Consider the following 24,961-nt stretch of genomic DNA (forward strand, 5'->3'; position numbering starts at 1 on the left):
TGTCAGGCCATACTCTTGACTGTTAAGAATTCATTTTTCTTTGTTTCATTTGTAATATTTTTCTAGATCATTTTATAGATTATTTTTTGTTATGTTTTCCCATTTACTCACCTCTTCAGTTTTGAACTTTCTAGAATTAAAAGCAGTTAAATATTTGAACTTTGGAGTTCAGGGTGACTAACCCATCTTCCTATAAAAGTTTATATTAACAATAATAGTAATTCTCATTTTATGCTTTTATACTTACCTAAGTTTCATATAAAAGTTTATATTAACAACAATAATCTCGTTTTATGCTTTTATACTTATCTGAGTTACTTCTTACTATGTCCCTTATAGCAGAGTTATGACTTATTTAGAATGTGAGGAAATAGGAATAAATAAGTTAATTTATTGAAAATTCCATAGTTAAGAATTTTCTCACTTTGAATCTTTTATTCTTTTTTTTTTTTTAAGCTTTTATTTATTTATTTGACAGAGAGAGATCACAAGTAGGCAGAGAGGCAGGCAGAGAGAGAGGAGAAAGCAGGCTCCTTCTGAGGAGAGCACCCAATGCGGGGCTTGATCCCAGGACCCTGAGACCATGACCTGAACTGAAGGCAGAGGCTTAACCCACTGAGCCACCTAGGCGCCCCGAATCTTTTATTCTTTGTTTCCTCCTTTTTTTATTTGGTTGTTGGATGGTGGTAATCAATGGACCAGTTACTTAGAGTTAGCTGATTAGGAGATTTAATTATATCTGCAAAAATATCTTTGCAACCTAGTCAAGTGTCTCATGAAAAAAAAGAATCACCCCTGGCCCTTTTCATTTTTGATTTAGATATTCTGAATAAATTAAAACATTTCAAGAGTATTATCTAGAAAATAGGTTTTATATTAAGTGTGATATGTGCATTTATTATTGAGAAACTTTTTATGTATTCTATTTCCAGTGTTACAGAACATGGATTTGTTATTCTAATAATAGTATTATAAATCATAGTGTTTCTTCAATTTTTAAAAAATCTTTTTTGATTAGTTGAGGCCAATATGTGGACTTTATTTAAATCTATGCAGTACAGGTTGGAGATTAATGGTGACATATTTTTAAACTAATTTCAGATCTTTCTGTGATATATTTTTTCTTCCAAACCACATTGTAACCTAAAAATGCAGGGGCCATTGGGTATTTTTTCTTTCTTTCTTTCTTTTTTTTTTTTTTGAAATATTGAAAATAATTTTAAGGTTTCTTTACCTCATTAAAATATAAAACATGTTTTACTTTTTTTTTTTTAGTCTCAAGTATACACATTGTGTTTATGTTGTAACTTTGAATTATTTGTCTTATAGTTGAAAATCACATTCTGGATAGAATCTCTACTCGTTTCACTGAGGAGAAATATATATATATATATATTTTTAAGATTTTATTTGTTTATTTGACACATAGAGAGAGATCACAAGCAGGCAGAGAGGCAGGCAGAGAGAGAGGGGAAAGCAGACTCCCCGCTGAGCAGAGAGCCCGATGCGGGGCTCCATCCCAGGACCCTGGGATCATGACCTAAGCTGAAGGCAGAGGCTTAACCCACTGCACCCAGGTGCCCCGAGGATATATTTTTTTGAGCCCCAGTTATGTGTGTGACTTGATGCCAGCCACTGAGAATTTAACAAGGATGGAATCCCTGTCTTCAGAGACCTTAAATTCTGATAGAAGATGTAGATTTTTAAAATGATAATCTCAATAAATTGGTATTCACAGAATGAAAAGTAAAGGAACATGTAAGAGGGACACCTAACCCACGTGTTTCTTGTGAAGAAATCTTATGTAGAGATGTCAGAGAAGGACATAACATCTAAGTTGACGTCCAAGAGTCTTGAGAAAATTAAGATATTTGTATTAACGTAAACTGAATTTTGCTCTGTGTTCTTAGAGCCTAGATGCTTATGAGGATAAATAAAAGGTAGTACCGTTAGAGAAGCTATAAAATTCTCTCCAGTTTACTGTGTAAGTCTCCCCACCTTGTTATTGTCATTTATTAATTATAATTAGAAACAGAACATTCAAAGGGCATAATAGAAAAGAGGAAATAACAAAAACTTGCAAGTTCTTGTTGGGAGGAAAACTTTTCTCTACGCACTTAGGTTGGAATGGTTGGTCTGGGGCTGATACTAGTCATTGATCTCTTAGGAGACTGAAAGCTAATTCCAGGATTAATAAATAGATTGGAAGGTCAAAGTTGCTGTGACATTTGTCCTATAATCTTTTAAAAAATCAGTCCAAGCTCTACCATTTATTTTTTAATTAATTAGAAACACAATGTTAATGAGCTCTTTTATCAATTGATGCTGCCACAATCTTTAAGTGATTTGCATGTGTTTACAGGTGAAGACCCTGAAGAAAGGCGCGGACAGGTTCTGATCCTTCTAGTGGAGCAAGCACTTCGTTTCCATGACTACAAAGCAGCCAGTGTGCATTGTCGGGAGCTGATGGCCACAGGTGAAGTAGACAAATTACTTAACACTTGGCTCAGGTCCTTTTTACATGATGAATAATGGAAAAGGTCTCTTCTGAAATCAGTTGGCCTGATTGGGAAGCCAGCTACATTTTCTTCAAAAGACATAAGAAACATTTTATGAGCCCTGATCAGTATGTATACCATGTGCTTATGAATTAATAAAAGTACTTTAATGGGCTTGGAGTTACATTTTAGCTGAGATTTTGGTTGCTTTCTGTTGCCTAATAAAAATATGCTCATAATTTTAAGAACGCTTTTATGTAAAATAGTTTAATGCCTTTTCATGTATTTGTTATATTAAAGAAAATTTAAACATTTTGAAGATCTATAATTCATGAGTGGTTAATATCTCTAGTCTTTGTTTTTAAAGGGATAGCATAGTGCTTTTCAAACTGATGTTGAGAAAATAGGAAGTAGTATGTGATCCTTAAATTTTCTATATGGAAATTCAAAGTCTGTTCTCTAGAAGATCTCATTTTTTTGTGTCATAATCTCACTACGAAAGAAGATTTTCCCCAGTCGGGTTGGAAGTGATGTTGCTTTATCATAGACTCTCTACTAAATGATCTGCTTTCTCTGGCTGTGTCTGAGTATACGAAAGCCCAAGCAATCTTTTTACCTACTGTCTGTGCGCTTTCATGGCAAGCGGTTCAAAATGTCGTGCTTCACCTCATGACAAGTCACGGAGCTGTGCATTTAGGAGCATTGCACTTTTTGTATGTGTACTGTTAAAGAAAAATACTATTCTGACATTTCTTAAGAATGATAAGGAAGACTTTATTTAGGACTTTTGCAGTAGATGTTAAAAGTATTGCAGTAGGTGAGAGAGGTCGACTTAACTCCAAATACAGAAAAGACAGCTGGGGACTTAAAGCCAAGGAGCATAGGGAGAGGTCGGTGGATGTAAAACTCTGAGACATCAAGTTCAGTGGGATTCTTGCTGATCTGACTTAACAGGATTCTTTCTGAAAAAAAATGGGCTTGGATGATCAAATTCAAGGATGAGAGAGGAGGAATTGGATCAGATATCAATAGTCATCAGTTATCAAGGGTGGGAGATTCTCTCTAAATGGGCTTTGTAGGATTATCGCCAGTGCTGGACTATGCAGGTTCAGTCCGTGTGGGCAAAGGTGTGGGCCTAGTTGTGAAGAGGTTTCAAAGGAATCTGAAATAATGTTTGGTCAAGGAGAGACTCTTTGTGAGTACATTTGTGAAAATGTTTAAAACTCTGGGGGAAAAAATGCTTTATAACCTCAGCATTAGAAAATCAGTTTCATAAAAGAGCTACATTCTATAATACTATGTTAATAGTAGCTAGTTAGTATTAATATTAGCTAATTATAATTATTTAATATTAACTAATAAGTCCGTATTACTATTAACCAATATTGGGCTTGTAACATTAAATTCAGAGTAATTATGGTGTTTTTGAGAAAACAGTGTATTGCTTTAAAATTATTTAGAGTTTTGTAAGAATTTTATTCCCATCAGTGTAATACCCGGATTTTTACTTAATACATTTAGAGAAATTATTCTGGACCAAGGCCTTTGAACTTAGAAAAAACAAACCCTTTCAAACTAGAACTTGGTACTTAAAAAAAACCAAACAAAATTCTTTCAAACGAGAACTCTTTCAACTACAAATAAAAACATATTTTACGAATCTGGGGTACAAGTGTGTAGGACAAAGATCTCTGCTGGGAACCAGGGCTGACTCTATGCTTTGCTGTGCCCTTGGATCTCTCTCTTCTGTAAAGTGAATGATTCTGTGTGGCTGCCTATAGTAATTTTTCTTTTCTCACACTTTGTAGTTTACAGAGTGCTTTTAAATAGAAATGTTATTTAATCCTTCAACAACTCAAGGAGGAAAGCATTGTTATTGTCCCTTTGTAGTGGTAGAAGAAGTCTGACACGTGGAGCTGTCTCCAGCTCACACAAGTGCTTAGTAGCAGTGTTGGGCCATACGCTTGGGTCTTCCGAAGTCAGATATCCAGCTTTTTACTCAGCGTCAAAGCCAAGTCGATTATTTATAGTCATTGCTAGGTATTCTAAAATGAAGCAGAGTTTATCAGAAAAACACGTCTGGGATATTGCTGAACTTTCTGGATAACAAACAAGTCTAATATTTCTTTCCTGTTTTAGTTCCTTATGTATTTCTGGTTATGAAAATGTTACGTATCACTAATGACCACAATTGTGCTTTGGTGACACAAGACCTGAGCAGAAAGCCGTTGGATTTCTCCTCTAAGCTTGGAGACTTTTCTTGTGGAAATCAGTTTGGTTTTTTTGTTTTGTTTTGTTTTGTTTTTTGCTTGCCAATTTTGCAGGTTATTCTAAGAGTTGGGATGTTTGTAGCCAGTTAGGACAATCCGAAAGTTACCAGGACTTGGCCACTTGTCAGGAGCTCATGGCTTTTGCTTTGACACATTGCCCTCCTAGCAGCATTGAACCTCTTTTGGCGGCTAGCAGCTCTCTCCAGAGAGAGGTAAGCGTTCCCTGTAAAGTAAATCTCGAACTGTATGAAATGTATTTTGTTGGGTGTGTGGATCTGAGATTTGTGATCATTTTTTAAAATATTAGAATTTTAATTTATGGAAGAAAAGTAGCTTATCACTTATGTGAAAAGGGATTTGAAGATAGTAGGATATAAAATAATATCTTTGGCTTATAGTAAGGAGGAAAGGGTCCAAGGCAAGTATGAGAAAAACAGGAAGTAATATTAAGAAGTGAATTATTGAATGTAAAGGGGGAGGTTAATGTTGAGAATAAAACATAAGAAATGGTCATAGGAGTTCATAGGAGGAAATCATAGGAGTTAAAACCAGTGGTGACAGCATTCTTTAGAGGCCTTTTGGAAATGGCAGGGGAAAGAGTTTTGGTTGGGGAGATGCTAAATTTCCTAAAATTCACAGGATAGATCTGCCTGAGGGTGGGTTAATGCTCTTGTTGCAAAAATATAGGAAGAGATCAATACAGGATATAAGACTTTAGGAAGAGCTTCTGGAATTCTCATTTTTCATGTCTTTGTCATTCTATACATTGTATACCAGCTGGGCATGGTATTCAGAAAGTCCTGAAGGAAGCCTGCTCCCAAAAAACTGTTCATTATGAAATAGCAGATTTTTTTTTAAAAGAGTCATTTTTAAATTTCCAGTCTACACTGTGAAGTGCTGTGAATTTCAAAACACAATTCCTTCATTGTAAGCCATGTTCTCTTTCCAGATTCTTTGTCAAAAAGTGAATTTCCAGATCCACCCAGAAGGCGGGGAGAGTATCAGCGTCTCACCATTAACTGGTCGAGCGCAGCAGGAGGTGAGTTAGGGTACGCGGGGGAGCAGATTGAAGCCAGCCGGAATGGAGCGAGCTGGGCACCCCTGCCCTGCGGCTGGGGTGCAGAGACTATTTTTCTTCCAAACTTTGTGTGTTTTGTCAGATGCAACCTTCATACATTAAAAAAAAAGTACACGAAAGTGTTCAACTCAGTAAATGAGCACAGAGACAGTATCGATGAAACCATCAGAGCAAGTGTATGGGCAGCCTTCCGCGCGTCCCCGCACACCGTCTCCCATTTTCATTTCTGGCCCTTCTTTCTCCTTCCAGAGATCACGGCTGTCCTGACACCAGGTCTTTGTGGCCTTAGTTCTTGTTTTAAAGAAGTTTAAGGCCCTTCCCACCTCTCCCCATGTGGTGGTTTAAGTTCACCTGTTTTTGTAGGGGACAGACGTAGCCGCCCCCCATATCCTTCGGGAGACTCGTCCACACTCTTACACATTTTTCCTTGCTGCGGTGGAGGACTGCCCTGTGCGCCTCTCCCAGCGCGTTCCGGTGAGGACTGGCGTCGGGTCTGTTCCGTTTCGGCTGAAACTACAGCTGCGTCATCATGCGCTGCACGTCACTGATGCTCGGGTCCTGCCTTGTCCTCGGTGTCTGCTCCCCACCCCCCACCCCCGCCCCCCGCAGGTGGATGCTAGCACGTAGGTTCAGGAACCTCAGATGATTTTCTGGAGTGGTTTTACCCATGGCATTTTCAACAACAGCGCTGGGGATTGTCGTTGATTCCGAGTTAGCACTTCAACAGTGTTAGTTTTTTTTAAAATGTTACCTGTTCTCTGAAGTATTCAGTGATACCTATTTATGATCTTGACATTGCATTTTTCCCATTGCTGATGAGATGGAATTAGCTCAGGAGAGATCCTCTTTTGTGAGGTACCTGTTGCATTCTCTTGCCCATTTTGTACAGGACATTTCACCTTTTCCCTCCCCTCATTGACATGCGAATAATAGTCTGAACCACCAAAGTATGTACCTGTCTCAGGATAGTTCATCCTGGGAGACAAAGGAGGGTGTACACACCCCCTGACACCTTTTGGTCATTGTTGGCTCTATGACATTTCCCTCTCCGTGACTATTTCTAACAACATAAAATTAGCATTTTCTTCTTTAGGTTGAAGAAAGTAGCCCAGTTTTTGATATTCTAATAAGGTCAATTAAGAGATGATAACCCTCTTTATAGATTGGTTTTCCACAGGATTCCTTTAAATGGTTAGCTTTGCTTTCAAAATGTGAAATGTCATTCATAATGGAAGATGTCTAATTGTGACAAGTGAGCTGCACCTAATCTTTTTTTTTTTTTTTTTTTAAATTGGCTGTATCCATTTTCCCAAACTGATTGGTGGTTGCGTACTACACAGTTACTTCTGGAAATCTGACACAAAGCTTCAGCTGTGGAATCAGTTGATGGAGTGACTTAGTTTTTACGCAGAGTGGACTACGCTGTAATTCTTTCTTTTATGTTAAAATTCACTTTGACAAACATATTGAATATACCCCTATAACCCTCATTCAGTGCTTAGTGATCTGAGGATCTCAGAGTCGTTTATAATGGGACCTTTCTGTCTGGAAGGAATTTTCTCCTTCTGTGATGGTGACTTCGGGGTAGCACCGACCAGTAGGTTTTCCCACAGTGAGGGAGACCTTCTGTATCCCCACTGTTCAGGACCGCAGCCACTAATCACATGTGCTGTTGAGTACTGGAAATGTGGCTAGAGCACCTCAAGAATCAATTTTTAAACTTAATCTTAATTAAGTGAAATGGACATAGCCACGTGAGGCTCCTGGCTACCAGACGGCTACCACAGTTGCCGAAGATCAGACACAGAATGGAGCCTTGCCTCCTGCCATCAGCTGCACACGGTGACTGTGTCGTTGCATGCCCTCTGGATGGAAGCCCTCGCGTTTTTCTAGGGGCCTGGAGTGTGGTAGACATGTTTTGTCTTTGGCATGTCGTGACTTGTAGTCATGCTGATTACTCTTGGTTTGTTTGTTTGTTTTCTTCACTGGATATGAAAACACATTAAGTTCTCCGATGTTTTCTCCGTGGAATCCAAAGCAGTTCTTATACTGGCCAGCAGTCCCGAGATATTTGATATATTTGGAGGAAGGAAGTTGGCCAATTTTACTACCTTTCAAGGTCCAATTGAAGACCCATTTTCAGTGGCACCTTCTTTATCCCAAGTTTTGTGTCTTTTGAGCCTTTCATCCCACTCCACTGGTCCAGCCGCATCTTCCATCCTTCCGTCTGTCTCTTTAGCCTCATCTTCTTTCCTGCCTGGATTCCATTCCTACGAACATGCTCTGGGTTCCAGTCCTACCGGACTCCCCACCATTCTCCGCCTCTGTCACACCTTTGGTGTCATTTAATGCAAGTTTTCTTTCTCCCTCTGCTGCCCTTCTTGCCTTGTGCTCTGGTCGTCTTTCTTACCCCCTGATCCTGTCTGAAGTATCATTTCCTTTGGAAAGTTTTCCTTGAGTCCTCTAATTAATTCCTCCGTCTTTATCCCCCACATACTCTCACAGCATTGTGTCAGCTCTTGTGTGCTAACTGGAAGTGTGTTGCTTATGTCTGTCTCTCTGTAGAGAGGTTGTTAACATGGGAACACCTAGGAAATGTTTGCTAATGCTCACTTGGAAACTTCACTGCATAAAGATTAGTCTGTGGTAAAAATTAATTAGAAAATAGATTTTAGCATAAAAATAAAAGGGATTTCCCAATTAATTCACATATATGTGCTGTGGTAGCTACTGAGATCCTATTATGTTTTGGCCCATGTAAGGGTTGTGTCATTTCTCTCTTCACCTTAGAATTGCGAAGTATTTCTGCTGAGATCAGCTCTGTAAGTTTATTCTGAATCCCCATCTTTCTTTATAAAACCCAGGAAAAGCCTTTATGACTTTTGGGTTTCCTGCTTTCTCTTTCTACAATGAATTACAAAGTGTCAAACTGACCCTTTAATGGCTTCTTTGGAATGGGACATGCTGTGTCACTGCAAGTGGACGTGTATTTATTCATTAGTCTCCTTAGTAAAGGAAGGAGACCACCAGTCGGCTTTAATGCGTTCTACTTAGCAAGGAAAAAGAATTCTTCCAAAGTATTCTTTTTTTTTTTCCTTCTCCTTCTGCTTTTTTTTTTTTTTTCTGGTGGCTCCTTAAAAGCTTTTTTGTCTTTGTTTGTCCTTTTTCAGCAAGTTGTAAGAAATCTAGATCTCCTGAAATGCAAATTTAAACCCTCAATGAACATATTATAGCTTTGATTCTTAAAGCACATTTTGGAATATTATAGCTACTATTATTAGATTAAAATGCAGTGCTTAGCTGTAAGATGTAGATTATATCTACATTAACAGTAGATATAATAAATGCATTAAATTATAACTGTAAATGAGAGCTGACGATATGTGTAAACTGCTTAATGCTCAAGACTTTCATTACTCAGTTGTGAAAATACTAATTTTTATTTATATATCCAGGCAAAGTAAAGGTGTAATTGCTCCACAGTAACATTTGCATTAGTTCAAGTGGAGCCTACAAGTTTGAAGATATTGGCTATTGTCCGCGTGAACAAAATATTACTTTATAAATAGAACAGAATGCATATTTTGTGAATAACTACCAAAATTACAGTTTTCCAGTTTCTTATTAATGTTGGGTATTATGTTTTTTAGATGTAGCAATATTCCACCATTTAGAGTGTATTAACGTTTGTTTAGCTAGTATTTGTTATATCACTTAGCCAATGATGTTTTCCCCCAGATAAATCTAATTAGATTTGGAAATGGATTATGTATAAGGTTCCCATTAAAAAATCATTTTCACTGTGGGAAAACTTGTTATGAACATTTTAAGTGGCTATATAGATTTATACAACTGGACTAATTAATGTTTAGAACTGGGGCATAGGCTAAGCATAGTGATTTTGGATTTATAAAAGGATTGTTTAGAAATATCTAGAAGTGAGCAAAAGGGCAGTTGTCCTTCAGTATCAGAGACAACCCTTTCTTTTTCCGTTCACCAGTTGATGGACATCAGCTTGGGTTGTTCCTACTTTTAGGCCATCGTGAATAATGGTGCTTTGAACATTGGTGCACACGTCTCTGTGGGGAAATGTGCTTTGATTTCTTGTGTATGTAGGTAGGCGTGGAACTGCTGATTGAATGTATATATGTGTTTAACACTTGAAGAAGTGGCCATATTATTTCCCAAAGGGGCTGCACCATTTTCCTTTCCCACCAGGAGGAGTTAATATTCCTAGGGCACCTGGGTGGCTCAGGGGGTTAAAGCCTCGGCCTTTGGCTCAGGTCATGATCCCAGGGTCCTGGGATCGAGCCCCGCATCGGGCTCTCTGCTCGTCAGGGAACCTGCTTCCTTTCTTCTCTCTGTGCCTACTGCTCTGCCTACTTGTGATCTGTCAAGGGAATAAATAAAAAAATCTTAAAAAAAAAAAAAAGATTCCCGTGTCTCCGCATTCTCATGAACACTTATTACCTGGCTTTTCTCAAAAGCTAATCTCAGGGATGTATGTGATATCCCATTATCATTCTGTCATGCTTTTTCCAAATAACTAATGATAATGAACATCTTTTTATATGCTGCTGCTTATGGAGCTCTAAGAGTTTTGTTGTGGTGTTTTGTTTTTTAAATTCTGGTTATAAGTCCTTTCTCAAGTATATGATTTGAAAATATTTTTCTCTCCGTGTATGACTTGATTTTTAAAAAATTTTCTGAATGGTAGCTTTAGAAGTGCAAAACCTTTTAATGTTGCTGAGGTCCAGCTTACCAATATTCTTTTATTGCTTCTGCTTTTGGTTTTTTAGCTAAGTAATTGGTGCCTAATTCAAGGTTACAGAAATTTATCCCTGTGCTTTTTTCTAAGAGTTTTATAGTTTTAGCTCTTACATTTATTGAAAAGTAAGTAAAAATAAACCACTTTTTGTGTGAAATAACCGTAAGTTTGAGGAATATCTACATTTAAAAAGATGAATTTAGAATTTCTTACCATACATAAAAATTAGTTCAATGGGATGGTTTTGTTTTGTTTTATGTTTTATGATAGTTTATTCCTTCTTGAAGGATTTTAAGTCTTATGTTTGGTATGCACAAAGACAAATTAATATTTTGAAGTTTTAAAGGAAACAGTTTCATCTAGAATGGATTTTTTTTTTAAGATTTTATTTATTTATTTGACAGAAATCACAAGTAGGCAGAGAGAGAGGAGGAAGCAGGCTCCTGCCGAGCAGAGAGCCCTATGTGGGGCTCAATCCCAGGACCCTGGGATCATGACCTGAGCCGAAGGCAGAGGCTTTAACCCGCTGAGCCACCCAGGTGCCCCCGGAATGGATTTTTGTTATAATTATCACTTTACTATCTCTTTTCCCTTGGTGTTTTGGAATTTTGGTTTTCAAGCTCATTGTGGAGAAATCCTGTTCAGTTTACTTTTTAGCTCCCTAGACCCTGTCTAAGGATTCTGTAGTTTTGTGGTTTTCCTTAATTTAAACCCTTGGTGCTTCAGTCTAGAACCATGTCCTACAGTAGCTTTTGACATGACTCCCTCTTGTAATGTTGAAGATCTATGAGAAATAAAAGTGTGGAGCCAGTGAAGGGTTTGGGCCCTATCTTAGTTCTCTGTCTCTCTAGACTTAACAGTTTTACATAAATACATAGTCCCAGGCAGTGAGTCTGAGCTTCTCACTAGGGATCCTTTCAATTCACAATTCTCTAGAAAGGAGCATCTGGCAACCACTGCCAGCATTCAAATTCTGAGCCCCAAATGTTGAATTCCATTGAACTTGAGTGCTTTTCCACCCTTTCCATCAATTATCCTTAGTATTTTGGAGCAGAATGAGCACACTGAAACATGGGTTCGTTTCTCCCTCTTAACTGGAGTTCATAATTTTTTTTTTAAATTGCAAAAATTAATAATACGCTCTTATTTTAGGAATCCCTTTAGAGGAGACATGGTTCAGATAATTGACATTATTTGGTGTATTTTATTCCTAAAAGTAAAAGAAAAAAAAATGAAATGTGAAACACCTGTAATAAAATATTAACATTTGTTAACTTTTGATAAGTACTGGAAATTTGTGGTAACTTTGGTTTTTCTACTTTTTAAAAAATGTGAAATATTTAATCAAAAATAAAATGTATAGTATAAATAATTTTATACTATACATTTTAAATTTGAAATAATTTAATCAAAAATAAAATGTACAGTAATTTATAGTGTGATAAATTCTTTCTTTGTTCTTTCTACCTATACCATGAATCTCACTGCTTAGAGGTAAAACATATTTAAGTTTATTTTTAAAAGTTCCAGACTTTTTTTGAGTATAAAGAGATGTGCAGCTATTTTCTGTCTCCTGAAGAATTGTTATTTTATCTTATAAACAAAAATGGAATCATACTGCATATAATAACTTGAAGCTAATTTTTTTCATGTAATCTTATTTGTCATGGATATACGCTTTTCTCATTATAGACAGACCATTTCTATAAGGGTGGGTTAGTGTTCATTTGATGCACAAACAATGATTTATTTACCTTTTACTTTGTTTTTGAACATTTATTTTTTTTATTTTTTTTTAAAGATTTTATTTATTTATTTGACAGAGAGAGATCACAAGTAGGCAGAGAGGCAGGCAGAGAGAGAGGACGGGAAACAGGCCCCCTGCTGAGCAGAGAGCCCGATGCGGGACTTGATCCCAGGACCCTGAGATCATGACCTTAGCCGAAGGCAGCGGCTTAACCCACTGAGCCACCCAGGAGCCCCTGTTTTTGAACATTTAGATTGTGTTTGATTTTCCTCTATTTTAGACTGAGCTGCACTGAGCCTTTTATGTACACATTTTGCATAGTTATACTAGCATTGCTCTGGAATAAAGTGGTAGAAATGGACTCCAGAGGTAGAGAATTCCCTGTTTTTTTGTGGTGTGCCCTCCGTAAGTTTGCGTAAGTGCTGATTCTGCTTTCTCCACTGTCGTGATGCTAGCACATCACTGGGAACAGACTAGGTCTTCATTAAATTTTTTTTTTTGGGGGCGGGGAGAATGTTGCCCACGGAATATTTTCTTTTCTTTTCTTTCTTTTTTTTTTTTTTAAGATTTTATTTATTTATTTGACAGGTAGAGATCACAAGTAGGCAGAGAGGCAGGCAGGTAGAGAGAGAGGAGGAAGCAGGCTCCCTGCTGAGCAAAGAGCCCGATGCAGGGCTTGATCCCAGGACCCTGGGGTCATGACCTGAGCTGAAGGCAGAGGCCTAACCCACTGAGCCACCCAGGCTCCCCCCGAGGAATGTTTTCTATGGGAACCTGAGTTTATGGTAATCTGTGATGTCCGCATGCGGGATGATAACACAGCATCAGCCCGATTCCGAACACTTGGGCATGTCGGTCAGTCAGTCAGTACTGGTCATAGGTGACCAGAGGAGTACGTGCACTGCCCGTTGGTGTGCTCGTGGCATTATGTGTTTGCTCGGTTGCTAGCTTGGTGGTCAGGAGTGTGCAGCCTGTCATTCGGAGAATCTCTTTCACAGATTTCCACTCCTCACAAAGGCTTGGGGTAGCTGCCTCCTTTCACGCCTCCATTGGTATTCCCGGCTTTGTTCTTTCATCTCGCCCTTTCCTCATAGGGCTCATGCGTTTCTAACATATTTGTTTTAAGTTTCTCTGACTCTTTTCATAACAAAGAAAATATGGTTTTTACTTTTTTTTTTTTTTTAAAGATTTTATTTATTTATTTGTCAGAGAGAGAGGGAGAGAGAGTGGGCACAGGCAGACAGAGAGGCAGGCAGAGGCAGAGGGAGAAGCAGGCTCCCTGCGGAGCAAGGAGCCGGATGTGGGACTCGATCCCAGAATGCTGGGATCATGACCTGAGCCGAAGGCAGCTGCTTAACCAACTGAGCCACCCAGGCGTCCCTGGTTTTTACTTTTTAATTAGTCTTGCCATTTAAATCCACTTGAAAAGATAACTTTCTGTAAATAATATTTTTTAGTTTCGGTGAATTCCAGGGGATTTGACAGTTTCCTTTCCTTTTTTTTTTTTTTTTAAGATTTTATTTATTTATTTCACACACACACACACACACACACACAGAGCACAGGCAAGGGGAGCAGCAGGCAGAGAGAGAGAGGAGGAAGCAGGCTCCCAGCTGAGCAAGGAGCCCGATGTGGAACTTGATCCCAGGACTCTGGGATCATGACCTGAGCCGAAGGCAGCTGCCTAACCAACTGAGCCACCCAGGCATCCCCCTTTCCTTTTAAGAGGAGGCCTGGTGATAGGACCACGTAGCCCTGGAGGGGCTCATACGCACTCTTCTGGGGGACTTTTCCTCTGCTTTTGTTTGACACTAGCAGTGGCCTCATCTCCTTTTTCTCCTGTTCCCTTTTATCTACTCACCCGAGTCTCTTTCCTCCTCCCTGTTTTATCACAACAGCTTGTGTTTGGATCACCAGTGACCTCTTGTCGCTAAATTCACGGGTCACATCTGCCTTTATCTTACTTGACCTTGGATACATACTTGTTTCAGGGATAACCTGTTTGTCTTCGTTATGCCTCCTTGTCCGCTTGGTCTCATCGTGTTTGCTGGTCCTTCCTCGTTTCCCCAGCTCAAGTGGTAGATACCCCGGGTCTCAGTCTTTCAATCTCTTCTCTGCTGTGCTCATTCCTGAATGATTGCATCCATTATCATCACTTTAAATATCAACTTTGTGCAGATGAGTCCCTGCTTATAGCTCGAGTCCTGGTCTTCTGAGTTCCAGGCTTGTACGTGCGACCGCCAACCCAGCATCTGTACTTAACTTTCTCGTGGACTTACATCTCAGTGTGTTCAACGTGAGCCTCTGATTTTCACATCCCGTGCGCCCCCCCCAGGCCAACATGGTGCTCCTTCTGTGCCATGTCCTACATCAGAACATGGCAGCTCCATCTTTGTAGTTGTTTAGGTCATAAACCTTGTTGTCCTCCTCAGTCCTTCTCTGTCCTACATAACACATGCGGTCTGTCAAGAAATCCTGTCGGCTCCACTTTCCCAGTGGACTTGGAATTGGGCCATATTCTACTCTTACCACGGCTACTGCCCTGGTCTAAATTCTCTTGGTGTCTCACCTAGAGTTTGATGGTGGTGTTCTGTTTGCCCGCCTGCTCGAGTTCTTTTCCTTGCTGTGGTCCAGACCCAACAAGGCAGCCGGAGTAATTCTTCAAAAATACATCAGATCGTGCCACATTCCTCAGAGTACAAATAAGTTTTTATGATTTCCATCCTACAGGGACACCTGCGATCTGTCTTCCCTACTAACAGTTTGACTTGATCTCTTCTCTCCTGCCCTCTGCCCTCTTTCCCTTAAATTTGGCTTTGCTTAGCATACTCCAGTCTTGACCTTCTTGCCATTCTTGAAACATTCCCGTCAAGTTCTCCCTGCAGGTCTTTGTACTCGCTGTGTTCGCCCTGCCGTGTTCTTCTCCCGCATGTCCAGATGACTTGTCCTCGCTTCTTCCGGGTCTCTGCTCACATGTCTCCCGGTCTCCTCAGTGAGAGCTTCTCTGGTTTCTGCATACACACTTCCATACACTGTATTTTTCTTCCTAGCTCTTCCCCTATCATTGATCTGATAGACTTCTCTGGCGTGCTTTCTATTTATTTTTTGTTTATCTCTTCTTGGAATGTAAGGGGAGATCTTTGTGACAGGAGCAATGTTTTGTTCACTGCTATTTTCAGCATCTAGAACAGTGTCTGTTCTTGTTATACTTAATGTCAAAAATATTTGTTGAATATGTGAATAAAATAGATGAAGAAGTTTAAGATGTAGATATGATGGGTTGGGGTAAATTCTGTTATTATAAGGAGAGGAATATTTGCATGGAGTCCAATTTGATAAGTTCTCAGTTCATTGGTAAAATAAAGCAAATTTCCCATTTGCCTTCCTTTCCTAATGTAGTGTGAGTTCTTTGAGAGCAGGGACCATATCTTAATCATCATGGAAACTCTGTTGCCTAGCACTGGGTCTTAAACATAATAGGCATGCCAGAAGTATGTGTTCAGTAAATTTATTTTGTGGACGCATTTAGAACTGCAAATCATTTATCAAAAGTGACTTAAAAATTGGGTATGGTAAAAGAAAATAAAAATATACTTCAAATGCCTCTATTTTTCCTAACTACATGCCTCTTAATCTTGACCCAAGAATGCTAGGAGATTCAAGAAAGTTTGATTCTCAAAGCCTCTGACATCGTATGTCAAATTTGGTGTGTGTGTATGTTTCTGCTTGTGACTTTGTTCATGTGTGTGTACACTTGTGTGCATTTTTTCTGGAGAAGGGACTTACAGCTTTTATCAGAATTGTATAGGGGATTCATGACTTGCAAAGGTGAAAACATCTAGATTGTAATCTGGCCTGTTAATTAGCAGATGAACTAAAGCAGAGTCAGACTTTATAGTGAGTGATTTATTTCGTGGGGATTTTTCTCCTGCTTCTTCTGACAGATCCTTCTAAAAGTAGCAGCACTAGTAATAAAGATTGCATTTTTAATATTTTGAGTTCAGGGTGAAATTTACTGTGTTAGGTACAGGGAAGAGCTTTGGATCATCTAACGATCTGTTGGAGGAGAGGAGGTAGTGAGTGAGTTCAGTTTGAGAGCTCTTTCTAATGTTTACCTAGCTTTGTGTGTACATCAACTCAGGTTATGGTGGGCAAACAGATTTTTCTCGTTAAATTAACACGTGTTACCAGACACCAGAGAAAGCAACTCTAAAACGGACTATTCATTACAGTAATGGTTCAGCAAGGATCGTTTCTGTAAGCCAAGCTTGACATGGGGAGCTATTCGTGTTCTTATGAACCTGAGCAGTAGTGGGGTCTATTGGAGAATCTGAAAGATACTATTAATGCTTAGTAAGTTAACCTTTGAGCTATGTAACACACTTGACATTAATGAGATTTCATGTTAAATTTTATGCTGGGAGTTGTTGATTTGGTTTGGGGGATTAATCTATTTCTGCTGTTACACATTCTAAATTAATTAGCAGTGTGCAACTATGAATATAAAAAGTGCCAGTAGTAATCATTTGAGGAGTAAATTTTGCCTAACCTCTCTTTTCTTTCCCCATTACATGTAGTTGAAAGAAAACTATTTTCCTCATTAATTATTCTAGTTACAGTATAATCTTGGTAGACTCTCCTCATGTTTGATGCTTCTTCTGTGGTCCAAAAGGCCTTTGATTTTACTTTATCTTTTATAATTCTCATTAGGGGACTCACTTACAATCCTTTTATCTTACACATTTCTGAGCATGTGAATTTCATTTATCTTGTGAAACAAACTTTTAAGTTTTATATATCTGAAATTTCCTGTCTTGAGTTAGCCTATCCATATGAACTAGAAGTAAAGTTTAGGTTCATTTTATGAAATGGAATAATTGTTGTATAGTCTGTATTTTTTGATATTTTTCAACTGACTTGATTTTCTTCTGAGTATAGCGGCATTGTGTTTAAGTGCCATATTTCTTTTTTTTTTTTTAAGATTATTTATTTATTTGACAGAAAGAGAGAGAGAGATCACAAATAGGCAGAGAGGCAGGCAGAGAGGAGGAAACAGGCTCCCTGCTGAGCAGAGAGCCTGATGTGGGGCTCGATCCCAGGACCCCAAGATCATGACCGGAGCCGAAGGCAGAGGCTTAACCCATGGAGCCACCCAGGCACCCCTAAGTGCCATATTTCTTACCTTGTTTGTATTTTTAATTCTATACTTGATTAGTTGATGACATTCAAATACTTCAGTATACCCTCTTGATTAAGAAGATGAACAAGGTTTGAAAATGTGGCATGAAATCTTATTTGAATAACATTTAGCTACTATAGGTGAAATATATTAGGCTTTAGAACATGTTGAGTGCTAGAGATCAGACCCAAAAGAGGACACAATTCTATTCATATAAAGCATAAAAATAGACAAAACTAATTTATGCTGGCGGAAGTACTTATAGAATTTATCTCGGCCATGGAAGTGGCTGAAAGTGACCACAGTAGCAGCCTCTGGGATGGATGCTGGGATGGTGGTCTGTGACTAAGTGCTGATGTGTTACGGTTTATCAAACTGAACACATTTTTAAAATATATCTTATCCTTGAAAGGTTGCTAAGCCTGGATTAAAAACAGGAAGGGAGAATGTTTACTGGCAGTATTGTCTTTATATCATGGAACTATGAATAAGTACTATCTTTTTTTCTCCTAATCTTTGGAATTTTTCAGGCCATCTTTAATGAGATTTTAGTTTTATAAGACAGAAGAATAAATGACCTTAAATGTGTGCCTGTGTGTGTCTGTGTGTGTATGTGTGTGTGTAATATGTCAGAACCCTATGAAGAGCAAAGGAACCACACATTTCGATAGCCAGACCTGGTCAAGAAGAGACACCCGTAGGCCAGTTGCCTATGGGCAGCATATTCCACTTACTGGATCTACAGTTTACTTTCCCATCATGTGGCGTCCTCTTACCCAGTCTGAAGTATTACTGTAAAACTGAGGAATGACCCTAAGAAGCCCCTTCCTGGTACCCAACACACAATATGCATTTAGTAAATGATAGCCATTATGTTTCTTAGATATTGTAACCGGGACTTCTGTTAGACATTGCTCTTGGGAGAAAAGGTGTCTAGATCTTTCTTAGTCCCCTCTGTGGACCTGGTCCTCTGTTCATTCTTCTTCAGTAACTTGTGTTGCTCCTTTTACCCCCGCCCCACCCCCGCATCTAACCTTGCTCAGCAGACCATGAACGTTTGCTTATGTTCCCGACTTTTCTTCTGTTCTTGTCTTCTTTCTCTCAGGTCTTCACTATGACTCACCTGGGGACCATGGACTTTATTTCTTATAAAGTTGGATTTCTCTGCTTATCTGATTTAGCTCAGGCCCTTTTCCCTTTGAGAAGGATTAGAAATAAAAACACTTACACTTAATGTATTCATTCAGGTAGGCAAACACCCCATGGTGACCTCACATGTTCGTGGCATTATGATCTTAATTCAGTCCCTGATGAGTTGAAACTTGGACTAACACACCAGCCTCCTAACTGGATTCTTGTGCTGGGTGTAATATTTTTTTTTAATTTTATTTATTTTTTAATTAAACATATAATGTATTTTTATCCCCCGGGGTACAGGTCGGGCGTAATATTTTTAAAACACAAATCTGATTATGTGACTTCCTTTGTTGCGAGTCCTTCAGTGGCTTCCCACCTGTCAGGGCGACAGCGGAGGTGCTCTGGGTCCCCTGTCCTTCCTTCCATCCTGGTGTTCTGCCCCTTGCCCTTGTGTGTCCGCGTCCGCACCTTCTCTGACTCACTCAGGATTCCTCTGGTTGGCCGTGTTGTTTCATTTCATGCCCTTGCGTTTGCGTAAGTCTGCCCGAAACGATCTCTGCCATTCCTCCTTTGGAGGCCCCATCTTCTTTCCTGCTGGAATATTACCTTCTCGGTGCAGTCTTCTGTGATCGTGCCTCCAGGCAGGGGAGGAATGGCCTCGTTTCGTGTTCCCATACTGCTTCGCGTGCACCTCGGCTGGAGGAGGCGATATTCCTCTGCAGTGACCGGTCTGCTTCTCTGCCTCCCTCCCTCGTTTCAGAGCAGCTTGGGAGCACAGACTGGGTCTTACTTGTTGTTACCACCTCAGTGCCTGGTATCGTGCGGGACGTTGAATTAAGAGTCACTCAGCAACTGCTGAGTAAGTGAATGAACCCTCATTTGTTTCTGGATTTTTAAGTAATTCAGAAATATGCCAATACATAGAGATGCTTACTATATATTTTATATAAATTCATATATATGTATATATATATACACACACACACAGAGCTGTAGCTACATATCTCTATCTGTATAAAAAGAGAGAATGTATACTTCAGATTCTTCTGAGCTTTATTTCTGGCCAAGAACTATTTTTGGCAGTGTTATTCACAGAGGGACGCATGGAACTGTTTCCACTCTGCACAGTTATTAGGGGGAGAACTCAGAAGCCGAGGGAAGCCGAGTATACGTGATCTCCAGACCGTTCAGCAGCCCGGAGAGGAGAGCTCAGGCCGGACGTGGTGGGTCACGTGCACAATGACCAGTGCGCCGGCTGTCTGGCGGAAGCAGACCCCCCTCTCTGAATGCAGGGAGCTGGGGTAAGGTTGTTGCCATGTGCCATCGGAAGCACGTTGGCTAGGGTTGTGGCCTTCTTAGAAAAAAGGGGCCTCTGGAGTGCAGGAGCTGGAATCAGCTTGTTTTTCTTCTGTTGACTTAAGTCCGGCTTGATGAACCAGCTGTCCGAGGTACCAGAGCGGAGAATAAATCAGCCTCCACTGCTGTCTCCTCACACAGTGAAGAAATTAAGGAAAGAAAGGAATTATAGTAATGCTACCATGAGAACTATTTGTGTTTTTTGGTGTTCCCTTCCAGTTTTGATGCCCGGGATGCAGGTGAAGCACTTCGTGCAGTCCTGGCCCATGGTGGGCTGTTGTTATTATTACGCATGGAGGGAGAATTCTGTTTTTTCCTACGTAGAACTTTCTACCCTGTCCTTTCAGAAGCATTGGATAATGAGCCAAACCCCAAAACAACCCCAGTTGTTTTTAGCATGGTTGCCCTTATCAGTATACAAGCAACTTAACATGATTGTTCCTTATTAACATCCATATTTTTTATGTTGTTTTCATAATCAAATTATAATGATTGCATTGGGCGGGTAGTTTATACTTTTCCCAATGGCCAAAAAGCCCATAGGAATCATGATTTTTTAAAACTTTTTTTTCATTGAGATATATTTGACATAAAATGTTGTGTTAGCTTAAGATACACAGCTTATCGAGTTGATACTTTTCTTTTTAAAGAAGGCTCTACATCACCTGGGGAGCCTCTGGAGCTTGAACTCATGACCTTGAGATCAAGAGTGGGACACTCAACTGCCTGAGCCACCCAGAGGCCCCTGATTTGATATATTGATATTGCAATATGGTTGCCATTGTAGCTTAGCTAACACCCTTACTGTGTCACATAATTATCATTTCTTCTGTTGGGACACATTTTTTTTTTCGTGTTAAAAGCAAAGTTTAGAAATTTTAGGAGAAACAGACTGGACAAATTATAAGCATTGGTTAGTATAACTTAAATTCCTTTCCTTTTGCAAGTAAGAGTATAGTTCACAATAGTTTCCTAGAAGTTAAGTATCCTAACATGATGACACTTGTTTTTTATTGCTGCTGTAACATATTACTACAAATTTAGCCACTTAAACAGTCCAAATTGATTATCTTTTAATTAACCATGTGATAAAAATCAGGCAGCCTTGGGTGTGTCTGTCCTTAGTCACACATGGACAAAATCATGGTGCCAACAGGGCTGTGCTCTTTTCGGGAGCCTCTAAAGGAGGATCTGTTTCCATGCTCATTCATGTTATTGACAGTGTTCAATTTCTCGTGGTTATAGGACTGAGGTCCCTCTTGCCTTGCTGGCTGGCTGACGCCTGAGGGCTCTTCTCAGCTTCTAGATGCCACTCACATCTCTTGGCTTGTGGCCCCTTCCTCCATCTTCAGAGCTGGCAATGATGGGTCGAGTCCTCTTGTGCCCAGGTTTCTCTTGCCTCTGCCGCATGGCATTTCCCACACACCCTCTCTGTGACCCTAGCTGGGAAAGGTTCTCTGCTTAAAGTCTCTTGTGACTAGGTTAGTCCCACTCCAGTAATTGAGATAATCTCTTCACCTCAAGGTGTGTGTCCTTAATCATATCTGCAAAGTCCCTTTGCCATGGAATGCAGTGTGTTCCCAGGTTCCAGGAATTAGGACGTGGACATCTTTGGGGGCCCATAATTCTACTTACCATATAAGGCAACTGTCGGTTGGGTCTACAACAGTGCATTTGTATCCTGAGTATTTGTGATGTGTGATATCCTGGCAATTACTGAGTGATTACATGATTTACATTTTTGAGTACTTTTATAATGCATGAGTAAATGACATGATGTGGACCTAAGTAGCCAAACTAAGCCCTCCGGTCAGTATCAGGAAGGCCGTTGAAATGGAGGGACTCAGCCTTAACTTTGCTTTCATTTAAACAGGAAAGTTAAGAAAAAATAAGTGGAAGTAGATAAATATTAAACCAAGAACTTTGTTTTTGTAGAACAAGTAGTGTTTTTCTTTGATCAAAAGCAGATGTGGTTGTTGTCATTTCTATTTAAAATAATGTTAATGTATTAGCATTTTTCTCCACATGGAATCTCTCAGATGAGTAAATGGAGAGTCAGAATTTTAGCTGATTGCTTCAAGATTGGCAGGAGGTTTCATGTTATAAACCTTTTAAACACTATTAATCATCCACTTATTTAGATGAAAAACAAAACATTTCCTTTTTTTTTTTAAGATTTTATTTATTTATTTGACAAAGAGAGAGATCACAAGTAGGCAGAGAGGCAGGCAGAGCGAGAGGGAAGCAGGCTCCTCCCCACTGAGCAGAGAGCCCGATGCAGGGCTCGATCTCAGTACCCTGAGACCATGACCTGAGCTGAAGATAGAGGCTTAACCCTCTGAGCCACCCAGGTGCCCGGAAAACAAAACATTTCAACATTAGTAGGTGGGTCCTCCAAATCCTCTACCTTTGTAGAGGGGTCACTGTAGCGCTGTTTGAATGAATAATTTATTTCATAATTAAATAATAAATATTTTCAAATTAACCTGAGTTTCTCATTGGTGGGATATTAGACTGGTAAAAAAGAGCCTATTTGCTTCATAAATGTTTCTGAAGGGGATTATTGGACTAACACACAATGATGGTTTTTCCTTTCCCCAATTTCTTTTGTAAATGATCCAAGGAGGTACAATATGCCAGTCATGCTTTGTTTCATGTTTTTTTGTTGCTGGCAAAGATGGATTTTTAACTTTCTCGTCATGTCTGAGAAGTGCGCGTCGTCTCATTATCTCTCTCTGTTCTTCCGACAATGGGCATTTTTTGCTTTTGCCATTTTCCGTTTTAACCAGGGCGAAGCCGGTGTTCCTGGCAGCAACTCTGACCTCTTCCACTGGAGCACAGCGGCCACCATGAAGGTCCTGTCCAGCACCACGACCACCACCAAGGCCGTGCTGCAGGCGGTCAGTGACCGGCAGTGGTGGAAGAAGTCCTTGACGTACCTTCGACCGCTTCCTGTAAGCAAGGCCTCTGTCTTTTTAAAATCCACCCCGGGGCTTCTGTCAACGCATTAGCACTGCTTCTCAGTTGTTTTCCTGTTGTAAACAGGTTTCTCTTCTCTAGGTTATTAAATAATCTCTTTAAAAATTGAGGCCTCCCATCAGATAGGGGAAGAGTCACTTATTTTACAGAATGGAACCTACTCCCATGGGGTATTTGCGAAAGACACTGATAGAGATTGAGGTGGGGTTGGGTTTGATGTCAGAATTAAAATTTAGTGGGATGAAAAGGAAAATGATTTCATTGGTCCATACTTGATTTTATGGGCCAGTAGTGGAGGAAAAGCCCTGGTAGCAGGCATGGGGGCTAAGGTTATTGGGGCTGCTGGAACGATAATAGCACTTACTGCGGGGCTTAAACAACAACCATTTCTTCCTCACGGTTCTAGAGGCTGGGAAGACCAAGATGAAAGCTCTGGCAGATTTAGCGCCTGGTGGGGTCGGCTTGCTGTGTTCTCACACGGTGGAGGGGTGAGGGAGCTCTCGGCAGTCTCTTATATAAGGGCACTAGTCCCATTCCTGAGGGCTTTAACTTTGTGAGCCCAGCACCTCCCAAAGGCCCTAACTCTAATTTTTTAAAAAAAGTATTTACTTTTAATTGAAATGTAGTCAGCGCGGAATGTTGCGTTAGTTTCAAGTGCACAATGTAGTGATGTGACAACTGTATCCGTTATGTCGTACTCCTGACAGTGTAAGTACCATCTGTCATGACATAACAGTGTTACAGTACCTGTGACTGTGTTCCCCGGGACTTACTCATTCCCTAGCTCGAAGCCTGGACCTTCCATTCCCCTTCACTCATTTTGCTCAATCCCCACCCCTTTCCCTCTGACAGTCATCAGTTCTCTTATTCATGCATCTGCTTATGCTTTTTTGTTTGTTTGCTCATTTGTTTTTTAGATTCTACGTATAAGTGAAATTGTATGATATTTGCCTATCTTTGACTTACTTCATTTAGTATAACACCCTGAAAATCCAACCATGTCGTTGCAGATGACAGGATCTCATTCTTTTTTTATGGCAGAGTAATATTCCACTGTGTATATACACCCAAAGGCCCCACCTCTTAATACCATCCTGTTTTGGGGGCTTAGAATGTCAACATGTGAATTTTAGGAGATGACGCAAACATTCAGTTTTTAGTAGGTGCTTTGGGTTAAGAGAACAGTGTAACCAGATTCTTTCACCCATTCTGGAAGCAGAGGTCAGGACGAGTAGTAGACGATTGAGTTACTTTCCGTGACCAGTGAACCTCTTGCTCCCGGGCTCTCTTCCCTGCGCTCTCACACTGCCATCCTTGGTCTCACTGGAAGGGTTAGAGGAAAAAGAAACATGCTTGTTTGTAAATTCATTCCAGACACTCCCTGGGTGTATCATTCATTGCATTCACACTCCAAATATTCCTCAGGCGTTTTCTCTGTGCCAGTGATTGGGAGTAGAGTTGCAAAACCCTTCTTGTGCAGAGCCCGTATTTCAGTGGGAGAGACGAAGAAGCCCACCAATAAAATATTTGTGTAATACTGTAATGGTAGGTGGTAGTGAGGGCTGTGAGGATAACTTCAGGTGAAGGGGAGTTGATTGGGCGAGTGACGGTCTGATTTAGATCAGAAGGTCGGTATCTCAGGAGTCACTCTGAGCGGAAACCTGGCTAAGCCAAGTAGAACAAGTACAGAGCCCTTTTTTGAAGGAAGGTGCTTGACATCTTTGTAGAGCAGGAAGGAGGCTTGCGTAGTATGAACAGAGTGAACAGCAGGAGAATGATAGGAGATGAGATCAAGGAGGTGGTGAAGAGGCCAACATCCAAAGCCTTGTAGGCCAGTGAGGACCATAGATTTGGTTCTGAGCAGATGGGAAGCTGCTGGAGACTGTAGGTGATGCGGTTGTGCGATCCAGCTTTCCCTTCCCTAAGATCATCGAAGTGCTGTGTGGCGA

The 24,961-nt window shown here is 40.0% G+C and overlaps 1 protein-coding gene across 2 annotated transcripts in view; it reads left to right on the plus strand.

The window, feature by feature from the left end:
* NBAS (NBAS subunit of NRZ tethering complex) overlaps window positions 1–24,961 on the plus strand; it is a 322,741-nt gene that overhangs the window by 171,135 nt on the left and 126,645 nt on the right. For both annotated transcript variants that reach the window (XM_044262053.1, XM_044262054.1), the window contains exons 33-36: window positions 2,363–2,476; window positions 4,823–4,980; window positions 5,718–5,807; window positions 22,823–22,987. In XM_044262053.1, the coding sequence (XP_044117988.1) occupies window positions 2,363–2,476; window positions 4,823–4,980; window positions 5,718–5,807; window positions 22,823–22,987 (527 nt within the window). The remainder of the gene's footprint in view (window positions 1–2,362; window positions 2,477–4,822; window positions 4,981–5,717; window positions 5,808–22,822; window positions 22,988–24,961) is intronic.

This window comes from Neovison vison, chromosome 8, assembly GCF_020171115.1.
Source record: "Neovison vison isolate M4711 chromosome 8, ASM_NN_V1, whole genome shotgun sequence".
Classification (NCBI taxonomy): domain Eukaryota; kingdom Metazoa; phylum Chordata; class Mammalia; order Carnivora; family Mustelidae; genus Neogale; species Neogale vison.